The sequence below is a fragment of the Phocoena sinus genome, chromosome 17 (genome assembly GCF_008692025.1).
Source record: "Phocoena sinus isolate mPhoSin1 chromosome 17, mPhoSin1.pri, whole genome shotgun sequence".
Taxonomy (NCBI): domain Eukaryota; kingdom Metazoa; phylum Chordata; class Mammalia; order Artiodactyla; family Phocoenidae; genus Phocoena; species Phocoena sinus.
This window is the reverse complement of record NC_045779.1, coordinates 18,962,911-18,989,047: the sequence shown is the minus strand read 5'-3', so window position 1 is coordinate 18,989,047 and position 26,137 is coordinate 18,962,911. Positions and strand designations below refer to the sequence as shown.

The following is a 26,137-nucleotide window of genomic DNA, read 5'->3' as shown; positions in this document are numbered from 1 at the left end:
AATTTCCATTAATTCTCTAGTAACCATGTCAAGAAATCTACATACAAAATTGAGTAGTGGTAAGAACACAGTCTGGAGTTAATTTGTCTGCGTTCAAATCCTGGCTCTGCCACTTACTAGCTGAAGATACCCTTGCTTATGGTTCAAACCCTATTCAGATTATGTAAAATACAACTCTGTTTTTAGTAGTGTGGTAAAAGAAATACTTTGAAAACCCTCACACTTGAAATTATTAAATTCTGCATAGAATATTTATTTGTTTTAATTCATTTCTGAGCTGACACAGAAGGAAGGAATCTGAGGAACGTTATAATAAAAGAGGAAGCAGGTGGGTAGCCTCATAGGGGACTTCACATAAAGCTGGACCCCTTCAGTCAGTGTAAGAGAGGGTGAGAAATAAACCCACTACACAGGAGGGGACAGCTGGAAAACTTGCTGACTGATCTTGGCACTAGGTGGTAAGAAAATAAAATCGTCCTTGAGAATTTGTAACCACAACCTAGCCCCTTACACGACAGATGTTTCCAGTCTATATCCACCCTTTTTGCGGTCTTAAAAATCTGAATCAAGGAACTTAATTTAAAGTAGTTCCAGATTGGTAGCGTCCCTTTGGGACTAACTGCAGCAAAGCAAGCTCATCTTAGAGCGTCGGGGCTTCAACCCAGGCCTCAGATAATCTACAGATAACCTTCCTTGTTGTGTGAGGTGGCGGGAAGGGAAACGGGCATTGTCAAAATCACAACAAAAACAACCAGCAGAAATTCAGATATTTGAATAGCAGATACAGAGTATAAATAACTATATCTAATTTCTTCAGGAATAAAAGAAGCCTATAAATATATAAAGGGAATAAGATGGTATAAATAATGACCAAGCAATTTTGAATAAAAGCCAGTTAGATCTTTGAAAATAAAAACTCAAATGTGTTGTCATTTTTTAGAATATGTCTGTCTTTTTCTAATTGATTTATTCAATAATTCTGGATATAAAAACTTCCAGAAGTGCATTATAAAGTGTTTCTGCCAGTTCATGCTTTGCTTTTTTTTTTTATAATTGAAGTTGATTTATAGCAGTATATTAGTTTCAGGTGTAAAGCATAGTGATTCAATATTTTATAGATTATACTCCAGTTAAACTTTTTTGCAATATAATAGCTCTATTTCCTTGTGCTATACAATATATCCTGTAGGTTATATATTTTATATCTAGTAGTTTGTACCCCTTACTCACCTACCACTCTCTTGCCCCTCCCCACTTACCTCTCCCCACTGGTAACACTTGTTGTTCTCTATATCAATGAGTCAGTTTCTGTTTTGGTTATATATATGTTTGTTTTATTTTTCAGATTCCACATATAAATGATACCATACAGTATTTGTCTTCTCTATCTGACTTACTTCACTAAGCATAATACCTTCCAGGGCCGTCCATGTTGTTGCAAATGGCAAAATTTCATTCTTCTTTATGGGCAAGTAGTATTCCATTGTGTGCAAGAGTGTGTGTGTGTGTGTGTGTGTGTGTGTGTGTGTGTGTATATATATATATATATATACACAACACACACACACACATATAATAATTTCTCTATCCATTCATTTATTGATGGACCCTTGGGTTGTTTCCATATCTTGGCTATTGCAAATAATGCTACTATGAACGTTGGGGTGCTGTATCTTTTCAAATTAGTGTTTTTGTTTTTTTCAGATATATACCCAGGAGTGAAGTTGCTGGATCATACGGTAGTTCTATTTTTAGCTTTCTGAGGAACCTCCACACTATTTTCCATAGTGGCTGCACCAAGTTATATTCTCACCAATAGTCTGCAAGTGTTCCCTTTTCTCCACATCCTTTGCCAATATTTGTATTTGTAGACTTTGATGATAGTCATTCTGAGAGCTGTGAAGTGATATCTTGTGGTTTTGACTTGCATTTCTCTAATCATTAGCCATGTTGAACACCTTTTCATGTGCCTTTTAGCAATCTGTATGTATTCTTTGGAAAAAAATGTCTATTCAGGTGTTATGCCAATTTTTTAATTGGGTTGTTTGTTGTTGATATGGAGTTGTATGAGCTGTTTGTATATTTTAGATATTAACCCTTATCAGTCATATCATTTACAAATATTTTCTCCCATTTGGTAAGTTGTCTTTTCATTCTGTCAGTGGTTTCCATTTCTGTGCAAAAGCTTTTAAGTTTAACTAGGTCCCACTTGTTTAGTTTTACTTTTATTTCTTTTGCCTTAGGAGACAGATCTGAAAAAATATTGCTGTGATTTATGTTAAGAGTGTTCTGCCTATGTTCTCTTCTAGGAGGGAGAATAGTGATTCAATAGTGATTCAATAGTGATTCTTTATGGTTTCAGTTCTTAGATTTAGGTCTTTAATCAATTTTGAGGGTTTTTTTAATATGGTGTGAGGAAATGTTCTAGGTTCATTCTTTTACGTGTAACTGTCCAGTTTTCCCAGCACAACTTATTGAAGAGACTGTCTTCATGTTTTACCTTTTCATTCTCTTGATGCCATTTTTTGATAAGCAGAAGGTCTTAATTTTAATGAAGTTCAATTTATTAATCTATCCTTTTAGGTTTAAAGTTTATTGTGTCTTGTTTGAGAATGTTTGTCTACCCCAAAGTTATGAAGTTCTTCTCTTAGGTTTCCTTCTAGAAACTTGATTTTTACACTTTTCACTTGTATATCTATGAGTCTATCTCAAATTAATTTTTGTGTATTGTGTGAAGTAGTGCTTAGTATTTTTTTCAAATGGATATCAGATTGATAAGGAACCATTTATAGAAAATATCAACCTTTCCTAATGAACTGCAGTGGTGCCTGTGTCATAAATCAGGAACCATATATGTAGGGGTCTACTCATTTTGATTTGTCTATCTTTGTGCCAATACTACCCTGACTTTACAGGGTAGTTGTAAAATTAGTTCTGAGATCTGGTAATGTACTTCCTCCATTTCTTTGCTCCTGAAATTCAAGATTTTCTTGGGTATTCTAGGTTTTATGCTTTTCATATAAAGTTTCAATTCACCTGACTGATTTTCACATACACACAAAAACACACTGGAACTTTAATAGGGATTGTATTGAATTTGTAGATCAATTTGGAGGGTACTGGCGTCTTTAAAATATTGAGTTTTCCAATGCATGAAAAAGATAGGTACATTTCAATCAACAATTAAATCAAACTTCTCTCAGCATTTGTTTTTTTGGGTTTTTTTAGGGTAAAGGTTGTACATATAATTCATTAAATATATAACTATGTAGTACTTTGGTACAATTATAAGTGAATTTTTAAATGTTCATTTAGTTTTAGTTGCTAGTAAGAAGAAATTCAAACTGGCATTTATATATGATATCTATAATGAGCAGTGACCTTGTTCATTTACTTATTAGTTCTAATTATTTGTAAATTCTTTTGGATTTTCTATGTATGCAATCATGCCTTGCGCTAATAATGACAGTTTTTAATTTGTCTTTTCTATATTTTATATATTTTTCCCCTTTTCGTATTACAGTGACTAAGGCTGAAGTAGAAATATTGAATAGAAGTGATGATAGTGTACATCATTGTTTTATTCTTACCTCAGTAGAACATTGTGTTTGGTGTTTAACCAGATTAAGTAGGATGGCAGCAGTAAGACAGTTGTCAATAGCTTTAATCAGATTAAGGAAGTTCCGTTCTTTTCCAAACCAATGAGAAATTACTTTTTTTTTTGTTAGTGTGCTAATTTTTATCAAATGATCTTTCTGATTTTATTCAGATGATATATGAATTTTCTTCTTTATTCTAATAATGATGATAATTACATTGATTTCTGAATGGTAAATAAACTTTTACCATTGATGAATGGTATTTATTATGATGAATAAATATTCATCATAATAAACATAATACACTATCATATATATATATATATATATATTTTTTTTTTTAACTGGGTTCTGTTTGAATATTTTATTTAGTATTTTAGTGTCTTGTGTTGAAATACCTTTCTAGGCCCAAGATGGAGGAAGTACTGATGCGGGCAACAAATCAGCAAGCTGAAAAGAAACTTCGATAACATTTGCATTTAGTGTTTTCCTGTAAATGCTTCCCTTGACCAGAAACACAGTATATTCAGTCAGCCAATCCCCAAACACCAAGCCAACCTGGGGCTTCTTACCCAAAACAAGGTTAACTATGTGGCCCCAGCAATCAGGCATTTTCTATTTGTCTCTTCCTTGTTCTTTATTCTTTATCCTATAAAAGCTTCTTGCCTTCTGTCCCATTTGGTAGTTCTCTGAAAGGAGATGGTCCATTTCATGAAATGTTAAATAGATTTTGTTGATATCACCTAAGCATTTTTCTTTAACCTTTTTTTCTAACATGTATTTTTTGAGAGGTATTGGCCTGTAATTATTCTTTCTTGTAATGTCTTTGACAGGTTGATATATCAATGTTATGCTGGCCACATAAAACAAATTGGAAAGTATCCTTCATTTTACTACTTTTTGGAAGAGTCTATGGAATTTTACTATTACATTTTCTCAAATTCCTTGGATAATTCACTTGGGAAATCATTCTGGTCCTGAAGTGTTCTTTGAAGGAATTATTTTTTCTAAGTTTTTTTTTTTTTAATTGAAGTATAGTTGATTTACAATGTTGTGTTAGTTTCTGGTGTACAGCAAAGTGATTCAGATAGATAGATGATAGATAGATATTCTTTTCCATTATGGTTTATAAAAGGGTATTGAATATAGTTCCCTGTGCTACACAGTAGTGAAGGAATGTTTTTAATTACCTATTCAATTCATTTAGTAGATATGTTTTATTAAACTTTTTCATTTCTTCCTGTGGAAGTTTTGTTAAGTTTTCTCAACTGTTTTGCTAATTTATCAGAATTTTCAAATGCATTGGCATAAAGGTATTTATAATATATTTATTATATTTTAATATTTGCAAGATCATAGTGGGTTCCAGTTTTCATTCTTGATCTATCTTGTTAAGGGGGTATCACTTTTATTAATCTTTTCAAATAAGAACCTTTTTGATTTGTCTGCGTTCTCTATCATTACCTGATTTTCTTTCATCTATTTTTTTCTCTTATTATTCTTTTTTCTTCTATAATCTTTGAATTTATTTTATTATTTCTTTGTGAGATTCTTGTGATAGAAGTTTAAATCATTAATTTTTAACTTTTTCCTTTCTACTGTTTGCATTTAAAGCTATAACTCTATATTGAACAGTGCTTTAGTTGTATTACCCAAATGTTTTGGTAACTTTTTTCATTATCATTCAGTTAAAGATATTTATAAAATCCTTGTGATTTCATCTTTGACCAATGGATAAATTACTTAATTTTCAAACAGTTGGGATTGTTTTATTATATTTATCTTTTTTTTCTAGTTTAATTTCATTATGATCAAAGAACATACACTGTTGTGATTTCAGTCTTTTGAAATTTGCTGCTTTCTGACTCAGCATATGGTCCAATTTGATAAATGGTCCATTAACACACATATAGAACATTATTCTGTTGTTGGATGAACTCTTTGATATGTCTCTATATGTATCAAATAATTTATATTGGTTGATCAGATCTACGTCCTTCCTGATATTTTTGTCTGATAATTCTATAACTTACTAAGACATGTGTTAAGCCCACCCACCCTCTAAAATTGTTGAATGGCCTATTTTTTCTTTTAGTTGTCATTTCTTGATATTGAAGCTATGTTATTTGTGCATAAATATTGATACTGTCTTATATCTTCCTGTGGATCAAGATAAATATGAGTCTCTAATGTATAGTTGATTTAGTTGGATTTTAAACTAACATCCAGCCATTGATTTTCCCTTTGTCTCATCTCTTCTTTGTTTCTAAGTTCCTCCTTTCTTGACTTCTTTCAATTAATCAATTCCTTTCAATTTTCCTGATCTGTTAGGTTATTTTTACATTATTTATCTGCTTTCTTAAATTAATACTGCTACCATTTCCTAATCAATGCAAGAATCTTATAACAGTTTAATTCCATTTATCCTCCTTTGTATCATTGTTATGACATACACTATTGTATATACATTTTAAAATCCACACAGCATCATGATTATCATCATTTTAAGCAGTTAATATTTATTTATACTTACTCTCATATTCACCTTTCTGGTGTTCTTCATTGCCTCCTGTAACTTCATTTTTCCAGCTAGGATCCCCTTCAGTATAGCTGAAGAACTCCTGACAGTACCTCTCACAATACGGATATTTGGGCAACAATTCTCTTAAATTTGTTTTCTTGTAATCCGCAAGTATGTTTATTTCTTTTTCATTTTTGAAGGATGGTTTCTATGGGTGTTGAATTCTGTCTTGAAGATTTTCTCCTTTTAGTACTTTAAGGGCATTATTCCCTTGCATTCCACCTAATAGAGTTTCCATTGAAAAGTCATCCATCAGTCTTATTATTGCTCCCTTAATGACCAGGGACCTCTATTTCTAGTTACCTTTAAGATCTTTCATTGTCTTTGACTTTTAGCAATCTGACTATAATGGGCTTAAGTGTGATTTTCTTTTTATATGTCATGATTGAGAGTGTAGAGCTTTTAAAATCTGTTTGGCAAATCACTTTGGGAAAAATCTCAGTAACTCAGAGGCATGTATAAGTCGTGTTATGACTATAGATTAAAAGGGTTATGGGGAGAGGGGAATTAGTTCAGTTATCTCCTTCAGAAAACCTCTTAAACACCCACACCCACTCACAACGCCCAGGTCTCCCTTAGGTGCTCTCTCTTGGGACATAGCATTAGAGCACATTTCATACTACATTGTAGCTATCTTTTTCACTACTGAAATGAGCAGAATGCAAATAATATGGACACTTTTTTCAATATTTACAAATGTGTATGTATGTGAAGCATATAAAAATGTTAATAAAATGATTTTATTATGGCCTTAAGTTTTTGTTAGATCATTTTTCATTTGTGTATTTTGCTTGTTTAAAAATTTTAAAAACCTAGAAAATAGAATAGGTGATTTAAAATGCCCTGAATAGTATTTAAATAGTAGAGTTGAATATAAACCAATTGTTTATATAATAAAGTTATATTTGGCCAAAACTCATTAAAGTTACTTAAGAGGATCAACCCTTACATTGTAATCTGTTTCTAAACGTTTACTACATACAAATTACCTGTAGTTAATTCAGCTTTGAAAATACTTTTCAGTAAATATAAAGTACAGCATTGAATCATCTTTTAATATTTACAATTCTATGCCAGTTTCTCAAATTCTTTTTTTTTTTTTTTTTTTTTTTTTTTTGCGGTACGCGGGCCTATCACCGCTGTGACCTCTCCCATTGCGGAGCACAGGCTCCGGACGCGCAGGCTCAGCGGCCATGGCTCACGGGCCCAGCCACTCTGAGCCATGTGGGATCTTCCCGGACCAGGGCACGAACCCGTGTCCCCTGCATCGGCAGGCGGACTCTCAACCACTGCGCCACCAGGGAAGCCCCTCAAATTCTTTTTTTTTAACATCTTTATTGGAGTGTAATTGCTTTACAATGGTGTGTTAGTTTCTGCTTTATAACAAAGTGAATCAGCTATACATATACATATACATATATCCCTATATCTCCTCCCTCTTGCATCTTCCTCACACCCTCCCTATCCCACCCCTCTAGCTGGTCACAAAGCACCGAGCTGAGCTCCCTGTACTCTACGGCTGCTTCCCACTAGCTATCTATTTTACATTTGGTAATGTATATATGTCCATGACACTCTCTTCATCCCACCTTACCCTTCCCACTCCCCGTATCCTCAAGTCCATTCTCTACGTCTTCATCTTTATTCCTGTGCTACCCCTAGGTTCTTCAGAAACTTTTTTTTTTTTTAGATTCCATATATATGCATTAGCATAAAGTATTTGTTTTTTCTCTTTCTGACTTCACTCTGTATGACAGACTCTAGGTCCATCCAGCTCTCTACAAATAACTCAATTTTGTTTCTTTTTATGGCTGAGTAATATTCCATTGTATATATGTGCCACACCTTCTTTATCCATTCATCCGATGATGGACACTTGCGTTGCTTCCATGTCCTGGCTATTGTAAATAGAGCCACCATGACCATTGTGGTACATGACTATTTCTGAATTATGGTTTTCTCAGGGTATATGCCCAGTAGTGGGATTGCTGGGTTGTATGGTAGTTCTATTTTTAGTTTTTTAAGGAACCTCCATACTGCTCTCCATAGTGGCTGAATCAACTAACATTCCAGCCAACAGTGCAAGAAGGTTCCCTTTACTCCATGCCCTCTCCAGCATTTATTGTGTGTAGATTTTTTAATGATGGCCATTCTGACTGGTGTGAGGTTATACCTCATTGTAGTTTTGATTTGCATTTCTCTAATGATTAGTGATGTTGAACATCCGTTCATGTATTTGTTGGCAATCTGTGTATCTTCTTTGGAGAAATGTCTGTTTAGGTCTTCTGCCCATTTTTGGATTTGGTTGCTTGTTTTTCTGATATTGAGCTGCATGAGCTGCATGTTAATTTGGAGATTAATCCTTTGTCACTTGCTTCATTAGCAAATATTTTCTCCCATTCTGAGGGTTGTCTTTTCATCTTGTCTGTGGTTCCTTTGCTGTGCAAAAGCTTTAAAGTTTCATTAGGTACCATTTGTTAATTTTTGTTTTTATTTCCATTTTTCTAGAAGGTGGGTCAAAAAGGGTCTTACTGTGATTTATGTCATGGAGTGTTCTGCCTGTGTTTTCCTCTAAGAGTTTTATAGTGTCTGGCCTTAGTTTTAGGTCCATAATCCATTTTGAGTTTATTTTTGTGTATGGTATTAGGGAGTGTTCTAATTTCATACTTTTACATGTACCTGTTCAGTTTTCCCAGCACCACTTATTGAATAGGCTGTCTTTTCTCCATTGTATATTCTTGTCTCCTTTGTCAAAAGTAAGGTGAACATATGTGCGTGGGTGTATCTCTGGGCTTTCTATCCTGTTCCATTGATCTATATTTCTGTTTTTGTGCCAGTACCATACTGTCTTGACTACTGTAGCTTTGTAGTATAGTGTGAAGTTAGGGAGCCTGTTTCCTCCAGCTCTGTATTTCTTTCTCAAGCTTGCTTTGACTATTCAGGGTCTTTTGTGTTTCCATACAAATTGTGAAATTTTTTGTTCTAGTTCTGTGAAAAATGCCAGTGGTAGTTTGATAGGGATTGCATTAAATCTGTAGATTGCTTTGGGTAGTATAGTCATTTTCACAATGTTGATTCTTCCAATCCAAGAACATGGTATATCTCTCCATCTGTTTGTATCAACTTTAATTTGTTTCATTTGTCTTATATTTTTCTGCATACAGGTCTTTTGTCTCCTTAGGTAGGTTTATTCCTACGTATTTTATTCTTTTTGTTGAAGTGGTAAATGGGAGTGTTTCCTTAATTTCTCTTTCAGATTTTTCATCATTAGTTTATAGGAATGCAAGAGATTTCTGCGCACTAATTTTGTATTCTGCTACTTTATCAAATTCATTGATTAGCTCTAGTAGTTTTCTGTTAGCATCTTTAGGATTCTCTATGTATAGTGTCATGTCATCTGCAAACAGTGACAGTTTTACTTCTTTTCCAATTTGGATTCCTTTTTCTTCTCTGATTGCTGTGGCTAAAACTTCCAAAACTATGTTGAATAATAGTAGTGAGAGTGGGCAACCTTGTCTTGTTCCTGATCTTAGTGGAAATTGTTTCAGTTTTTCACCATTGAGAACAATGTTGGATCTGGGTTTGTCATATATGGCCTTTATTAGGTGGAGGTAAGTTCCCTCTATTCCTACTTTCTGAAGGTTTTTTTAAAATCATAAATCGGTGTTGAATTTTGTTGAAAACTTTTTCTGCAGCTACTGAGATGATCATATGGTTTTTCTCCTTCAATTTTTTAGTATGGTGTATCATATTGATTGATTTGCATATATTGAAGAATCTTTGCATTCCTGGGATAAACCCCACTTGATCATGGTGTATGATCCTTTTAATGTGCTGCTGGATTCTGTTTGCTAGTATCTTGTTGAGGATTTTTGCATCTATGTTAATCAATGATAGTGGCCTACAGTTTTCTTTTTTGTGGCATCTTTGTCTGGTTTTGGTATCAGGGTGATGGTAGCCTCATAGAATGAGGTTAGGAGTCTTCCTCCCTCTGCTATATTTTGGAAGAGTTTGAGAAGGATAGGTGTTAGCTCTTCTCTAAACGTTTGATAGAATTCGCCTGTGAAGCCATCTGGTCCTGGCTCGTTTTTTTGGAAGATTTTAAATCACAGTCTCAATTTCAGTGCTTGTGATTGGTCTGTTTATATTTTCTATTTCTTCCTGCTTCAGTCTCGGAAGGTTGTGCTTTTCTAGGAATGTGTCCATTTTTTTCCAGGTTGTCCTTTTTACTGGCGTATAGTTGCTTGTAGTAATCTCTCATATCCTTTGTATTTCTGCAGTGTCAGTTGTTACTTCTCCTTTTCCACTTCTAATTCTATTGATTTGAGTCTTTTCCCTCTTTTTTTTGATGAGTCTGGCTAATGGTTTATCAATTTTATTTACCTTCTCAAAGACCCAGCTTTTAGTTTTATTGATCTTTGCTATTGTTTCCTTCATTTCTTTTTCATTTATTTCTAATCTGATCTTTATGATTTCTTTCCTTCTGCTAACTTTGGCAGGGTTTTTTTGTTTCTGGTTCTTCTTTCTGTAATTGCTTTAGGTGTAAGGTTAGGTTGTTTATTTGAGATGTTTCTTGTTTCTTGAGGTAGGGTTGTATTGCTATAAACTTCCTCTTAGAACTGCTTTTGCTGCATCCCATAGGTTTTGGGTCATCATGTTTTCATTGTCATTTGTTTCTAGGTATTTTTTAAATTTCCTCTTTGATTTCTTCAGTGACATCTTGTTTATTTAGCACTGTATTGTTTAGCCTCCATATGTTTTGATTTTTTACAGTTTTTTTTCCTGTAACTGATATCTAGTGTTATACTGTTGTGGTCGGAAATGATTCTTGATACAAGTTCAGTTTTCTTAAATTTCCCAAGCCTTGATTTGTGACCCAAAATATGATCTGTTCTGGAGAATGTTCCATGAGCACTAGAGAAGAAAGTGTATTATGTTGTTTTTGGATGGAATGTCCTATAAATATCAATTAAGTCCATCTTGTTTAATGTGTCATTTAAAGCTTGTATTTCCTTATTTATTTTCATTTTGGGTGATCTGTCCATTGGTGAAAGTGGGGTGTTAAAGTCCCTGACTCTAATCTCATTACTGTCGATTTCCCCTTTTATGGCTGTTAGCATTTGCCTTATGTATTGAGGTCCTCCTATGTTGGGTGTATAAATATTTACAATTGTTATATTTTCTTCTTGGATTGATCCCTTGATCATTATGTAGTGTCCTATTTCTCTGTAATAGCCTGTATTTTAAAGTCTATTTTGTCTGATGTGAGAATTGCTCCTCCAGCTTTCTCTTTATTTCCTTTTGCATGGAATATCTTTTTCCATCCCCTCACTTTCAGTCTGTATGTGTCCTTAGGTCTGAAGTGGGTCTCCTGTAGACAGCATATATACAGATCATGTTTCTGTATCCATTCAACCAGTCTATGTATTTTGGTTGGAGTATTTAATACATTTACATTTAAGGTTATTATCTATATGTATGTTCCTATTAACATTTTCTTAATTGTTTGGGATTGGTTTTTGTAGGTCTTTTCCTTCTCTTGTGTTTCCTGCCTAGAGAAGCTCATTTATCATTTGTTGTTCCTTTATCATTTGTTCCTTTATCATTTGCTGGTTTGGTGGTGCTGAATTCTCTGAACTTTTGTTTGTCTGTAAAGGTTTTAATTTCTCTGTCAAATGTGAATGAGATCCTTGCTGGGTAGAGTAATCTTGGTTGTAGGTTTTTGCCTTTCATCACTTTAAATATGTCCTCCCACTCCCTTCTGGCTTGCAGAGTTTCTGCTGAAAGATCAGCTGTTAACCTTATGGGGATTCCCTTGTATGTTATTTTTCCCTTGCTGCTTTTAATATTTTTCTTTGTATTTAATTTTTGATAGTTTGATTAATATGTGTCTTGTCTTGTTTCTCCTTGGATTTATCCTTATGGGACTCTCTGTGCTTCCTGGGCTTGACTGACTATTTCCTGTCACATATTAGCGAAGTTTTCAACCATAATCTCTTCAGATATTTTCTCAGTTCCTTTCTTTTTTTCTTCTTCTTCTGGGACCCTTACGATTCAAATGTTTGTGTGTTAAATGTTGTCCCAGAGGTCTCTGAAATTGTCCTCAATTCTTTTTTCTTTATTCTGCTCTGCAGTAGTTGTTTCTGCTATTTTATCTTCCAAGTCACTTATCTGTTCTTCTACCTCAGTTATTCTGCTATTGATTCTTTTTAGAGAATTTTAATTTCATTTATTGTGTTGTTCTTCATTGTTTGTTTGCTGTTTAGTTTTTGTAGGTCCTTGTTAAATGTTTCTTGTATTTTCTCCATTCTGTTCCCAAGATTTTGAATGATTTTTACTGTCGTTAGTCTGAATTCTTTTTTAGGTAGACAGCCTATTTCCTCTTCATTTGTTTCGTTTAGTGGGTTTTTACTTTGCTCCTTCATCTGCTGTGTGTTTCTCTGTCTTCTCATTTTGCTTAACTTACTGTGTTTGGGGTCTCCTTTTCACAGGCTGCAGGTTGGTAATTCCCATTGTTTTTGGTAAACCTTATCAGTGGGTAAGGCTGGTTCAGTAGGTTGTGTAGGCTTCCTGGTGGAGGGGACTGGTGCCTGTGTTCTGGTGGATGAGGCTGGATCTTGCCTTTCTTGTGGGCAGGACCACATCCAGTAGTGTGTTTTTGGGTGTCTGTGAACTTATTATGATTTTAGGCAGCCTCTCTGCTAATGGGTGGGGGTGTGTTCCTGTCTTGCTAGTTTTTTGTCATGGGGTGTCCAGCACTGTAGCTTGTTGGTCATTGAGTGGAGCTGGGTCTTAGCATTGAGATGGAGATCTGTGGGAGAGCTTTCTCCGTTTGGTATTATATGGGGCCAGGAGGTCTCTGGTGGACCACTGTCCTGAACTCGGCTCTCCCACCTCAGAGGCTCGGGCCTGACACCCGGCCAGAGCACCAAGACCCTGTCATCCACATGGCTCCCTGGGCTATTCTGAGGTTCTGAGAGAAGAGGGAATTGCAAGGTGGATCAGAGGCTGGCATCTGAGCCATGGAAGGAGGCAGTGGTGTCCACCCCGGAGCCATCCGTGGCTCCAGAAAGAGCTGTCCTTATTATTTTTTATTAACTATTATTATTCACTTGGGAAGGAACAGGTCATAAATTTGGCTCTTGGATTTTTAACTGCCAACAATAGTCATATAAATAATATATAGAAATTTTCACAAAGGTAAAACATGTCACTGAAGTAACTATATTGGCTGCAATAAATCTGAGAAAATGTCATAGATAAATTTCTAAAACCTCATCCAAATCTAAATCTGTATAATTTTATGGGTTAATTATGGAGTAGATTATTAATCTCAATATTTGCAGATGGCCAACATTTGCAGGTGGCCAAATTACAAGATTATTTAGAGTTTATGGCTCTCTAACAAAATAAGGCAATAAAAAGGGAAGTGATTGTACAACAATACTTAATTAAACAATTATAAACAGTAGCCTAGTTATTATTTGCATTATTCTTGCTCTTCCTTCTCCCACTAATATTATTACTGACAGACTTCTGATAAAGTTTTGTATTTATTTGTAGCTCTGTATTTGCAATGTACTCCACTGAGGTTGTACCCTCAAAACACTGTCTTTCAAAATCATTTGAAAAATTTTTGTCCCCTCCATACTGTTTCTTTCATATTCCTGGAAGTAATCATCTTTATTTGTTTTAAATTTACTGTTCCAGCTTTATTTTTACCAATTAAAAACAAATATCTATTATTTCCTGTGTGTATATATGTATTGCTCCCTCTTGTCTTTCTTACAAGGTTGACATGCTAGTTACACTCTTACATATCCTGCTTTTCACTTTTACTCACATCCTGGCAGACCACTCTATCAATTTAGAGATTTTTCTCACTCCACATTCATTTGCATAGTATTCTCTTATGCCAGTCCCCTTATGATGGACCTTTGAGTTGTGCCTGGCCCTTTACTAGAATAATGCGATAATGATTAATGTTGTACACATGTCATTTCATATATTGCCAGTGTATCTCTGGAATGGATTTGTGGAATAGGAATTGCTGGGTCAAAGGGTAAAAGCATACACAATTTTTGGAGAAAATGGCGGATTCTAAGGCTTGTAGAATTTTCATGTACCATTTAACCATTTTTATGTTAGAAAAAAAATCATTTCTGAAGAGATAATTAAGGACATTGCTCAATTTATTATGTGAAAACTCACAGAACAAACCCCTGTCTACACTCACGTTTGGTAAAACAAAAGTGCCCCTGGATAAGTGGCCACATTAACTTCAATCAATAGGCTATCAATAAAGGAAACATGTCAAGACCTCACTCCTCTTTCATCAAGGGAGACATTTGGGGCCAGAGAGATTCAACTAAGGTTGGTGCCACCTCTCCAGTTTGCTAAGACAAAGCCAGTCGCTCCTGCAGTGTTGGCTTAACAGTGCAAGCACAGGTCAGGAAGAAGTTGGCGCCCTTGGTACTGCAATGCCAAGGTTACTGTCTCAGAAGGAACTGGGTCAGAGTCACTGGCAGTGGGAATAGGCTTTGCTCCCAAGAGCATACTCAGCTGTTTCTGGGAAAGCTGATGTTTGCCTTATCAGGGTTGGCCTGCTTCTCATGAGGTGGTCAGTTATCACTCTCACTATTGGGGAAGACTGAATGGCATCAGGCACCCACCAGCCCCCTATTTCTTCACTGTCAGAGGTGTGCAAGACTCAGGAACAAGACTTCTTTTGCATCCATCCGGCCTAGTCCGAGGGGCTATAAACTGCAACACGCACACACACACACACATACACACACACACACACACACACACACATCAATGAATGAAGCCCCACCTCCTGTAGAGAAGGAAAGAACTTTCCAAACATGTGGATGAGAAACTGGAGGCATAAAAGAGGAGGAAATAAAGTGAAAAGGGAAGACTAGCAAGAGAAAGAGAAGCTGTGAGGGAGCCACAGAGTTCTGGGGGGTGGGAGACATTCTGAAAAGGCTTAAGTTAGTGAGGTTTTCTTATCTTCTGTGAAATAAGGAGAAATTTAAATTTTAAATTAAGTCCTAGATTTGGGTCCTTCTCAGCAAACTAGCCTGGGAGTAACCCTCTGCAAGGCAGAGCCACCCTGTAACCAACAGCCTTGGGCCAACTAGTGACCAGAGGTGGTGCTTCTCCCCCAGGAATGCCTATGGTTTCTCTTCTTGCCCTTAATATGGGGAAGCATGAAAATTTTTATGTTCAACTGCTGCAGTTTTCCTCAGCCAGAACTTCTTGATATAATGTTCTTTTCCTCTTTTTCCATGGAACCGTGTTTTATATTGGTACCTCAAAATATTTTTTGAATTAAATAGAAAAAAAAAATGGAAGGAAGGAAAGAGGCAGGGAAGGAAAAAAAGAAATGGAAAAAAAGAAAAACAGAAGATCTGATGTATTTCAGTGATGCTCAAAGATGTAATCATTTCTGCTTTAGAAAAGTAGTCCATTCCTTGTCAAAACTATAATGCCATCTACTTCTAATTCTATTGTAAAACTACTGAAAGCAAGAAAACAATTAGATTAATTGTTATTAATTAAAACCCTAAAAACAAAACAATTAATTATAATATTTTATTGAAAGAAAAAATACAGCAGAGCTCAAAAAGCTACACTTGTTATGCTTTATGAAGGTAGATGTTTACACAGGTTTTATAAATGCACACATTCATGACATTATATCACAATATCAAAGGCACCTTTTACTGCCACAGTATTAGGTAATGAATAAAAAATATCAAATTAATCTTTAAAAAATCTAAAATGATACAATATATTTTAGGATTATATACATATTTGAAACATTTAGCTATTTTTAAACACTTTATTTTCATACGTGCATCAGAATTATCTCTAATTCTCAAAATATTATGGTACCAAAATTCTGTTTGTCAAATAACAAAACACAAGATGCTGTAATCTATAATCAAGCACCAGTTAAAGTCAGTATTTGAAGCTCCATCAGTTTGGCTTCTAACATGTGCAAAGTGAAGTGGGTATTTAAGATAACCATTGCAAAACATTGAGTCTCAATTTTTTGTGTCTTTAATTAGCTGATTATTTTAGAGAAAATGGGGAGAACTGGATGATTTAGATCAATGTTCTTCTAATGGTTCAGTGGAATCCTAGGGCTCTCAGAAGAAACTTCCAAGGCACAGAAGAGGATTTGGGAAATAAGTAGGTCCATTATATGTATATTATATGTTAGAGCTTTGTGCAGGATTGAGATCATACAAAGAGTTCTATTGCTTTAAAATGTTTGAAAATACTAATTTGGAAAACTGCTTCAAAGCATATTTCATTTGGTTATGCTAACGCAGTTTAAGAAATATCTTTGTCAAAACAGATTATCACACTTAGTTGCACAACTCAAGTGAAAGTTTATCTAAAGATGTTGCCTTCATTGGTTATAGGGTATATAATTCTAAGTTTTTCTGTACAATTTTAAGTCTAGAAAGACTTTGGATGGAACAATAAAATGTTATCATTAGCTCAATAGTATGACCAAAGAACATTATCAAATTATAGATCAACACATAAAAGTGGAGAGATAATCCTTTGATATATGGAATTGTTTTAATATATAAAAATAAATGATCACTTCTGAAAGTGAGACGCACTATAATTCTGTTTGATAATTTTAACTCTTATTGTATTTATGATGTAAACAAAATTAAAAATGTATTTTATTAATACCTACTTCACAAAAAGAACACTTTAATAAGCACCTCAGATCTGGAATATCATTTAAAAAAATATTATTATTTAGGAAAATGGATGTCAAGATATATTATCTCTATTATCTTCCTAGAAAATTATGTCAATAGAGTCAAGCACTTTTTAATGCTCTCGGATTTAGAGAGTATCCAAGAATTTAAAACTGTTCAGCTTAAATTTTTATTGAACGGAAGAAATGGTTTTGTTGCAGGCCAAGTAGCCATCAAGAATTTGTTCTTTTAACCACTAGAGGGCGCCGGTGCCTGCAGCATGGTTGGTGTAGGTGTAATCTAACCTTTACTTGAATTTTACATCGCCGTGCTAAAAAATGCCTTTAAAAAAAATTGAAAACTTCTAAGAAATATATTTACATTCTGTAACACCTAAATAATGTTGGGCTATTAGATTAAAAAATTGAGTGTACTGGCTTATTTTGGTTAAGATTAATTTAATAGGACTTTATTAATATTTCTAAATCAGGAATTGAATGGATAACACTTTTAACTCTGAATAAAAAGAGTCCCTAAGCTCCTAACAGTAACAATTCATTTAGCACCACATGTTTAGCACCAGAATAGATAATGATAGTTCACACTTAATAAAAACTTTAATTCCAAAGAAATTTCAAAATTGTAGCAAGCATACGGTGGTTGTTATGCATTTTCAGCACCATTAACCAGTGAACTGTGTAACTTTCTAAGTTTTTGATTGACCTCTCATAAGTCAAAGTCAGACCATGACATAATTTTTAAAAATCATTCTGCATGCGTTTAAATATGTCTTCCCTCACACATATAACAACAATACAAAAAATATATATAAAACAAAGATAATATTAGACATTGATAGAAATCTAATTTCACTCTACCTAAACACTTCTGCAGGAAAAGGCTTCCCTACATCCATGTCAAGATTTGTGTCCTATGCTACTGCAGAACATAGGGAATGCTGTTATACACGGGGGAGAACACAGACCCCAGGTTAACGATGACTTTTCCTTCCTGGACACATTCAAATTATCTGTTTAACTTATGTTAAGCAGGATATGAACACAAAACACATAACTGGCCTAAGTGTGTTTTAGATTTGCTTATGTAGATGTTATAAGTTGATCTAACACAAGCATGTATTAATGAGAAAAAGATATATTGTTTCAGTTCAAATATTCTGAGTAAATTGTGTCAGCTGAACTTTCCCTAGTGTTTGGTCAACTCTTCGCTAAAGCTGCATGGAGCTTTCAAATGAATATTTCCATGAAGGTTTCAAATGAACACCACAGCACTGCCAACTGAATTTGGTAGGGAAGCCCTAATGGACCACAGAAGTGATGTTGCTTAGACTACTGAACAGACAAAAGCATGATAACAATAAAAACTGTTTCTGCCACATCTTAAAAGCATGCTTATCCATCATAACCAGCAACATTAAGGGTGTGCCTACACAACTCAAATACAATTCTGTAAAGAAATCCATCAGTTTAACAGCAAAAATTGTAATTTTTCCAGTCTTTTGATGACACGGAAGCCAAAACAATCTATATCGAGACAGAAATTTTTTACTTTTCTACTGAATAAAGGATGACATGAAAAATCTATACCAAAGATAAAACCAGTGCTGTAGAACATGCATGCCAATTACTATTTCTTTTGAATGAAACCTATTAAAATGAAAACCTCAGTAATGACTATTTAAAGCTGCTCTTATGAAATAGCTTATACCCACACCCTTTGTGCTCTGGGAATTACAGTGAGAAATAGCTATCCTAGCACCATTGTTGCATGCTGTGAAAAAATATGACACTCTGTGTTGATACTAGCAAACTTTCATTTGCTTTAGCCTGGAAAATAAAACATTTCACATGGCCACTTCATATTACTAACTTTAAAAAGTACAGATAGAATAACAAATATACCCGTTATATTTTCAGCTGAGTTGTTAAGTTATAAATAAACTAAAGTTCTAGTTGTGATTTGGAAAGGACTGTTGTGTACAAGTTATGAGTGTGTGAACCACAGTCATAATCTGATATGTTTGATGATTTATCTGGATCGTTGATGCACTCAAAGCTTTGTATTTAAGACATTTTTGTCTTAATGAAACGTGGAAAGGTGGAGTTCCTCTAAATCCTTGCAATTCTGGACTTTCTAGTTAATTCTAAAAACCCATCCATGTAAACATTTATTACATTACAGCCACTATATAATAAGCTGGTATAAATACAAAGATAAGACAGAATTTCTGCCAAAGGGGAGCTCAAATAATTTTATCTCAAAAGTCTCACAACATGAATGATAATTTTAATATTCATACATTTCTGTTACTATGGTAATCTTACCTTCACGTGACAAAATATCACTATACTTTTTGAGACTTGAGAAACGAAGTTACACAAGTAAACCAGCAACAGAACTGGAACTGATAGTAACCTTTTCTGGTTTAATAGTACTTTTCCTACTTCTGTAGAACTAGTTTAGCAAACTCAAGGAAGGAAATATTTTCTAGATAAATCAAATGAATATCGCGCTAATGAGCTTTCTCTTCAACTGCCGATATATATGTTAGCTAAAAGTTGAATTGAGGCCTGATTCTTACTGTTATTTTTATTTTTCATTTTAGTCTCCAAAATGTTTAGTTTTAATAAAGTATATGTCCCCACAAAAGCAAAGTAGTGTGATATGAAAACATTTGGTCAGATTCAGTTCGTAAAAGGAATCAGGCCAATTGTTTGTCATCATGTAAACCTGAACTTCAGATGGTGGGTGTTTCCACCACTGGATTTAATTAACTACCTGTCACCTTTCAGCGCATCTACCCTAAGAAATTGCAAACGTGTAGGGAGTTTTAAACAAGTAGTTTTCTTCTGTTATTTGTACTCTGGAACTAACCGTGTTTACTTATACTGTGATTCTGTTGAAGCATTGCATAACCTGAAATACACACACACACACACACACACACACACACAAATGCATGCACACTTGAAATGTAATGTGTTAAGTGTCTTGACCCCTGTGTTGAATTCTCCTCTCTGAAAGTGATTCCCTGATTTGGAAATAAGCATTTTCAAAGTCACATGAGTGAAATTTTCATAGTGACTTTGATTTGATTTCCACCAAACTTAATGGAGAACTGAAAATTATTCTTCTACTCAGATATGGGAATAAAATTTAGTAATTAGTCCTTAGAAAATCATCTGAAGAGGCCCCTTTAACAAAATCATAGCTGTCTGTGGTGTGCACATGGGAACTTGTACATGATGCTCAAGGACCATGGTGATTAGATCGATTCTCACCAAGTAAGGATGGGCAAAGCAATGGAGAGCTGGAGGGATCCTTGACACCTACAATGTTTCTTTCTGACATCCCTCACCTCCTGCTGAAAGGCTTCAAGTTACATTAGACCTTCAGTATATGCCCTTCAGAAGCTCTCCACCGGTGTGTGTGTGTGTGTGTGTGTGTGTGTGTGTGTGTAGTAACCCTATTTCTGTGACTTTTCTTACCTGTGACTTTTCATACCTGAAGCTCATTTCCCTTGGACCTTCTCAGTTTACTTAGGTCTTGCTTTCTGCCTTCCAAAATCACAACTATTTACTCTCACCCAGTAATCCCTAGGCAGTTGTTAATTTTTCCCTGCCTCATTTAGTTCCAGACGCTATAGCTACATTTTCATGCTAATCAGAAACCTTACATATTACAGTGTGGCCTATCACCTATTCCACCTACACGTGAACATTGTTGCACTCACTTCCTCAAAATTACATGGAAAATAAATCTGATAAAAAAATAATAATTTTACAGCAATATAATTAGGTGGCATTATTTCCTGAATATTTTTGTGAGCTTCTTGAAGTCAGGAATCATATCATAATCTTTGCTTGATCAGAACATAACTCTCAGAGTGCCTTGCCCATCATAACCACTCAACACAAGATTCAATAAAAGAGATTAAGCAAAAGGCATGATTTGAACCTTACATAAGTCAAGAGTATCTTTTGGTGAACCCAAGTAAGATAAAATATCTCCAGAATGAAATCTGTGGTTGCTTAATTAAATTATTATATCCAGATATTACTGAGTGTTATTTTGCAAATTATCACTTTTGGGGCACTATAGAAGTGGGTGCTGAAGATGGCCCACCACCTCACATACATTTTAGAATAGGATTTTTAAAAATTTCCCTCAAGTTAACTACAAAATCATATTATTACCTATGTGTGCGTATATACACACACATACATTATAGGCCAAATATATATTCTATTCCTTAAGAACATAATTCCTTTGGAAAACAAGTTTTGGAATTGGATGCATCAACTATGTCAATACTACATACACAATATTTTAATTTAGGCTTAGAGGTCAGAAAACAGAAATGGATGCTTTGTTTACCTCCAAGGATTAAACAAACATAATAGACAAACACTAATTTATACAATGAATAATAAAAGGAAAACAAGATTATGATAAAATATGTATAATATGTGCAAAACTCAATATATATATATGCCTATGATTCCCAGAAACCATTATATTTCCTGGAGGAAAAGACAAGCTTATTTAAACCAGTATAGGTAGTTTGACGTTACTCCTGCAAAACAAAGATTGTCAGTACAAGACCCCCCGTAACTGGGAGGGCAAGCTGAACATGGTACCCCTACTTTATATGGCGCTTCTCCAATCCAGTTGCCCCTTGAAAAAAAAAGAAGAGAGCATTAGTACTACTTGCCCATTCTTTAAAATCTGATTGTCCTTAAGCACAAGATCACGTGTTGACATGTGATGATATTTTTAGAAGTCTGTCGTTTTAGAAAAGCACTAAAAGTTATAACCATTTCTTATTTCTACAGTAACTTGTTCTGTATATCTTACTTTTAAAATATTTTCTTTCTGAGTAAATTAACATTATGTTAATTTACAGATAAGAAGTGAGGCACTACAATGCATGGTGACATTATTAGTCATCCGACACCAGGCTTGATGCTCTATCCACTCACCACAGCTGCCTCGTTCCTGCAGCAGCCTTCTAGAGCACATGGGCTGTGTCCACTTAAACTTACTTCTTAAAAAACTCATGCTAATATTATTATAAAGATAGTAAAGTATATACAGATATAGATATATACACGTCCATTATATATATAAAGAGATATACATGTAATTCTGGGATGCTTAGAAACGGTGAAATGAGCAAGAAGTTGTTACAAGCATAAAAAATAGGTTTTACGTGTTCAAAGGATTTCTTCCTCAAGTTGAAAAAATAGTTTAGATTCTCAGTATTCATAAAATGAGATAACGGAAAACTCAGTAAGAGAATAATGGCTCACAGAAGCAGCCATTGATGGTGATTCCAAAACATTTTCCCATATGTAAAGTCATAGTTATAATTTTTAGTAATACTATTAGTTTTTTGATAATGCTGAACCTATTTAATTGAATCATTATGTGTTATCAATATTTTTCTTCATCTGTAATTATGGCCATGATTATAGTGATACACCAAATTCACCATTTAGGGTAGTTAAAAACAGCCACAATGCCTTATGTTATTAAGCTCTTTTAGCTGTGAGGAAGGAGGCAATGAATGTATTCTCAGTAGCATGGTGATTAGTAACTACAGTACTATACAGCCAGTGATGTGAAGGAAGTTGAATGGTCAGGAGAAAATTTCGTTGTAGATAGTAAAAAGTCAAGGTTGAAGATAAGACAACAGTGTAAAGGCTAAAATATGAAACAAGTGGGTCTCATCTTTGAGACCTAAATAAGACCAAGCAGGTGACTCATACGGTGCATCTACCAGACATGAAAATATCCTTATTCAGTCAGTTGAAAAGTCACATTTTTATCTATAAAATATCTGTAAAGGAAAAGTTGAGATGAGATTACAAGGCTGCCCACCTCTATCTAGCTTATTCTACTCTGCCTTCCAGAGAAGCTTCCTCAAGCATAATTTTGGTAATGTTACATGTTTGCTTATGAACATTCAAGGAGGTCCATCCCTCAAGAGTGCAGCTCACTCCTTTATCCTAATCTCTCCCATTCTATTTTCATAATCTTATTTCCCTCTATATCTTTACCCAAACCTATAAAAATATATGAACCCAGCCTGTGGTATTTTAATTTCATATTTTTCAACTTATTCTACATAGCTTTTAGAAATTACACAGCACATATTTTTGGTAATGTTAACTTAGAAATACAATTTTATTATATATTATATTACAAACTTTTATACGAATGGAAGATAATTGTATTCAGTAGTAGATCAGTCAGTTGATAAACTTATATTATTTTTCCTTCTAATTTTTATTCTATTTCATCTAATTCAATTCATTCTCATTCTCTCATTTTTCTCTCTCTCTCTCTATCTCTGTCTCTGTCTCTGTCTCCCCCCCCAACCCCTTTCCTTCTCTGTTTTATTTTGCCCCTGAAAAACAGTTATACTTGAGATAAGTTCATATTGGGATTGGAAGAAACATAGTCACCTATCAGTCAGGATTTTAAAACTTTCTTCATTGCCTAGGTTTCAAAAGAATGGTTCTCTATCACAGCAAATATAGCATACTAACACAATATCTTAAACTCTTAGACTTATAAAACAATCAGACATTTCATCAATACTATTACAAAATTCCAATCATTGGCCAAAAACAGAATAGTTAAATGAAAGTTATAAAAAAACCTCTTTCACTATTTGAGTACTACTTGGCCTATTTATGTCAGAAAGAAGGGTTAAAGTCTTAATAGGAAAATATATGGTATAAAACTGAAAATATCAAACAAATGCAGTTTTAATGCTTATCATAATGCAGCCACATTTTACTTTCCAAATCTTACTATTCTAATAACTGTGGAGAGGGGACCATCAGGAAAATTGCTATTTTTCTAACTTTGCAAAAACACTGCCACTGGCATACTACCATATAAATGAGTAATGCAGTTATTTGTGAAACATTTTCTCATTCCCTCCCCATACTGGCAAAGCTGGAGAAAATCTTTGTTTGGGACTTACTTTGGAAGACACCAGGAGTGTCATAAATCCTTTGTACATTTTAGTATTTATTCCAAATGAGAACAGACTCATGTATAAATACTGGAACATTTTATCCGAAGAGTCATTGTTATCAAAAAGGCATTTTATCAGATGTTAACAAATGCTTATTTATCCTCATATTATAAAGAATGTTCATAAATATGAGCCTATTTTATAATCTTTGATCAATTTTCACAGTACCTTTTTATGTATGCCATAAGAAGAAATTACTGAATATTTTTTGTACTGAAATTTAAATCATGGCAAAGCTTTCATTAAAAAGAAGTCATAGCATTTAAATTTTCCCTTCTGATTCTGAATGCCTCCTTAACCATCTATGGAAAAAGTAAACTGTGATTGTAATTTTACTCTTAAAAGAAAGGAGAAGGGCTTGTTTTGCTTTCCTAGTGAAAAAGCTAAGCCAACATTCTAGTACTGATTGATGAGAATACTGTGGTGTTGATAAATTCCCTAGAAGATCCTTTCCTGATGCCTTTTATATAGCTATCAAAAGCCTAAAAGCATATGTTTATTTTATAATTACCATGCCTAAAGAAAGATGGTAAGGAGAATTTAGTGACTCTCCAAATCACAAATAGTCTTGCCTGCAATTTTAATCTAGAATCCTTGTGAAAAGAAACCTTTCAGCTTATAACTTTTCAGATATACAAGAAGATGGAAGATTTGAGGATTAGTGCTTGTTAGTTAAGTCTTACTCATATTATTTACCTGTTAAAAGTATCTATCAGACTGAAGATATTTAACATCATTAAAGATTCCAAGAAGTAGAATCCGACTGGATACTTACTTTGGGGCATAGTTGCATACCAAATAAACTGCACGGCGCCATACAGCTCCCCAAACATTCATGTTTTGACAAGTATGAATTGCACATCCTATTCGATTGGAAGTGGCCCAAACCATCTGAGAAAGTAAATCGATATACTGTTATTGAAGTTGGAGCTAAGAAAATTCATGTTCACCAAAATAGTAAGAGCATTTTTTTAAAGTATGAATCAAAAATGAACAAAACAATTAAAATAACCTGTGTATAATGTGTGCACATGGGGCCAAAACATCTCATAGGACATCTGGGATTGCAATCCTGGGGATACGGAAAAGCATAATCTTTCACTTCATCATACCATGGCTTGACCAACTGGAGAATAGAGCGATATCTAGATATCAAGAAACACAATGAAAACTTAGAGTACAGTAGTGGCAATATATAGTGGACTCACGTTAAATTATAAGCTAATTGGTCCTTTTGCAGATTATTCATGGTAAATCAAGAACATACCCACCCCTCACAATTACCATCATCACCTAGTAGAATCCTCTATTCCTCCAAGTAGAGCCAAGCATGAAAATGCCCAGGACTGGAGCAAGTGATCCTGTATTTGTCTAAGTATGTGTCTGGTTGTTTCAAAAAGAGAAATGCAAATCTTTCAGGAATTATCATCTTTATCTTGTTTTACCACCTGATTTTCCTCCCCTATGTGGAAGAGAATGAGTCTTTGGAATATTGGATGATGACATTCCACAGTGGTAGAAAAATTATCCTGTTACTGGGAACAGCTTTATCCATTGTTGCATATACTTGCATATACATACGTGTGCCTATTTATATATACATATGTGTGTAAATATATTGAATTTGTACAACACACACAGATACAGGTATATGCAAACATGGGAAGGCTGCATACACAATAATGGCTTCTGCCACCATCAAGGGATTTTTCTGAAGTAGAAGAGATAGGATACAGGATACAGCCTGATCCTTTCAAAGATTCTGTGAGATAAGGGTAGAATACAGGCTAAAGGAGGGCGTTCCAAGGGTGAAAGGGAAAACTGGTTTTACTAGGCCTTTTTAAAAAATTAAATAATCCTTGAAGACATCTAAAACAGTCATAGGCCAAGCATCAGTGCCTGACACATAGTGAGCCCTCTTGTAGATATTACTTGAAATTGGTGTCACTAACCCTTGGATTCCATAAGCAATAAAGTTGCATGGATAAACAGTATCAGTGAAACTACTTCCTACCTTCCAGTTCGTACAGATAGATTTTGACCCAAAAATCTCAATAAGTAAGAAGGCCCATGGTCCCAAATGCAGGTAGCTGCCCAAGCCTCTGCAGATTTTGCAAGATTTTCATCCCAGACCTGTGAAAGTGAAAAAGAC

General features: G+C 34.5%; 1 protein-coding gene across 1 annotated transcript in view; it reads right to left on the bottom strand.

Annotated features, from left to right (window-relative positions):
- Nucleotides 1-15,766: 15,766 nt before the first annotated feature.
- Nucleotides 15,767-26,137, bottom strand: part of PI15 (peptidase inhibitor 15) — a 30,700-nt gene continuing 20,329 nt past the window's right edge. The window contains exons 3-6 of the mRNA XM_032610653.1: nucleotides 26,000-26,118; nucleotides 24,998-25,130; nucleotides 24,761-24,876; nucleotides 15,767-21,611 (exon numbers count right to left, since the gene is read on the bottom strand). Coding sequence (XP_032466544.1) covers nucleotides 21,476-21,611; nucleotides 24,761-24,876; nucleotides 24,998-25,130; nucleotides 26,000-26,118 — 504 coding nt within the window. The 3' untranslated portion in view covers nucleotides 15,767-21,475. The remainder of the gene's footprint in view (nucleotides 21,612-24,760; nucleotides 24,877-24,997; nucleotides 25,131-25,999; nucleotides 26,119-26,137) is intronic.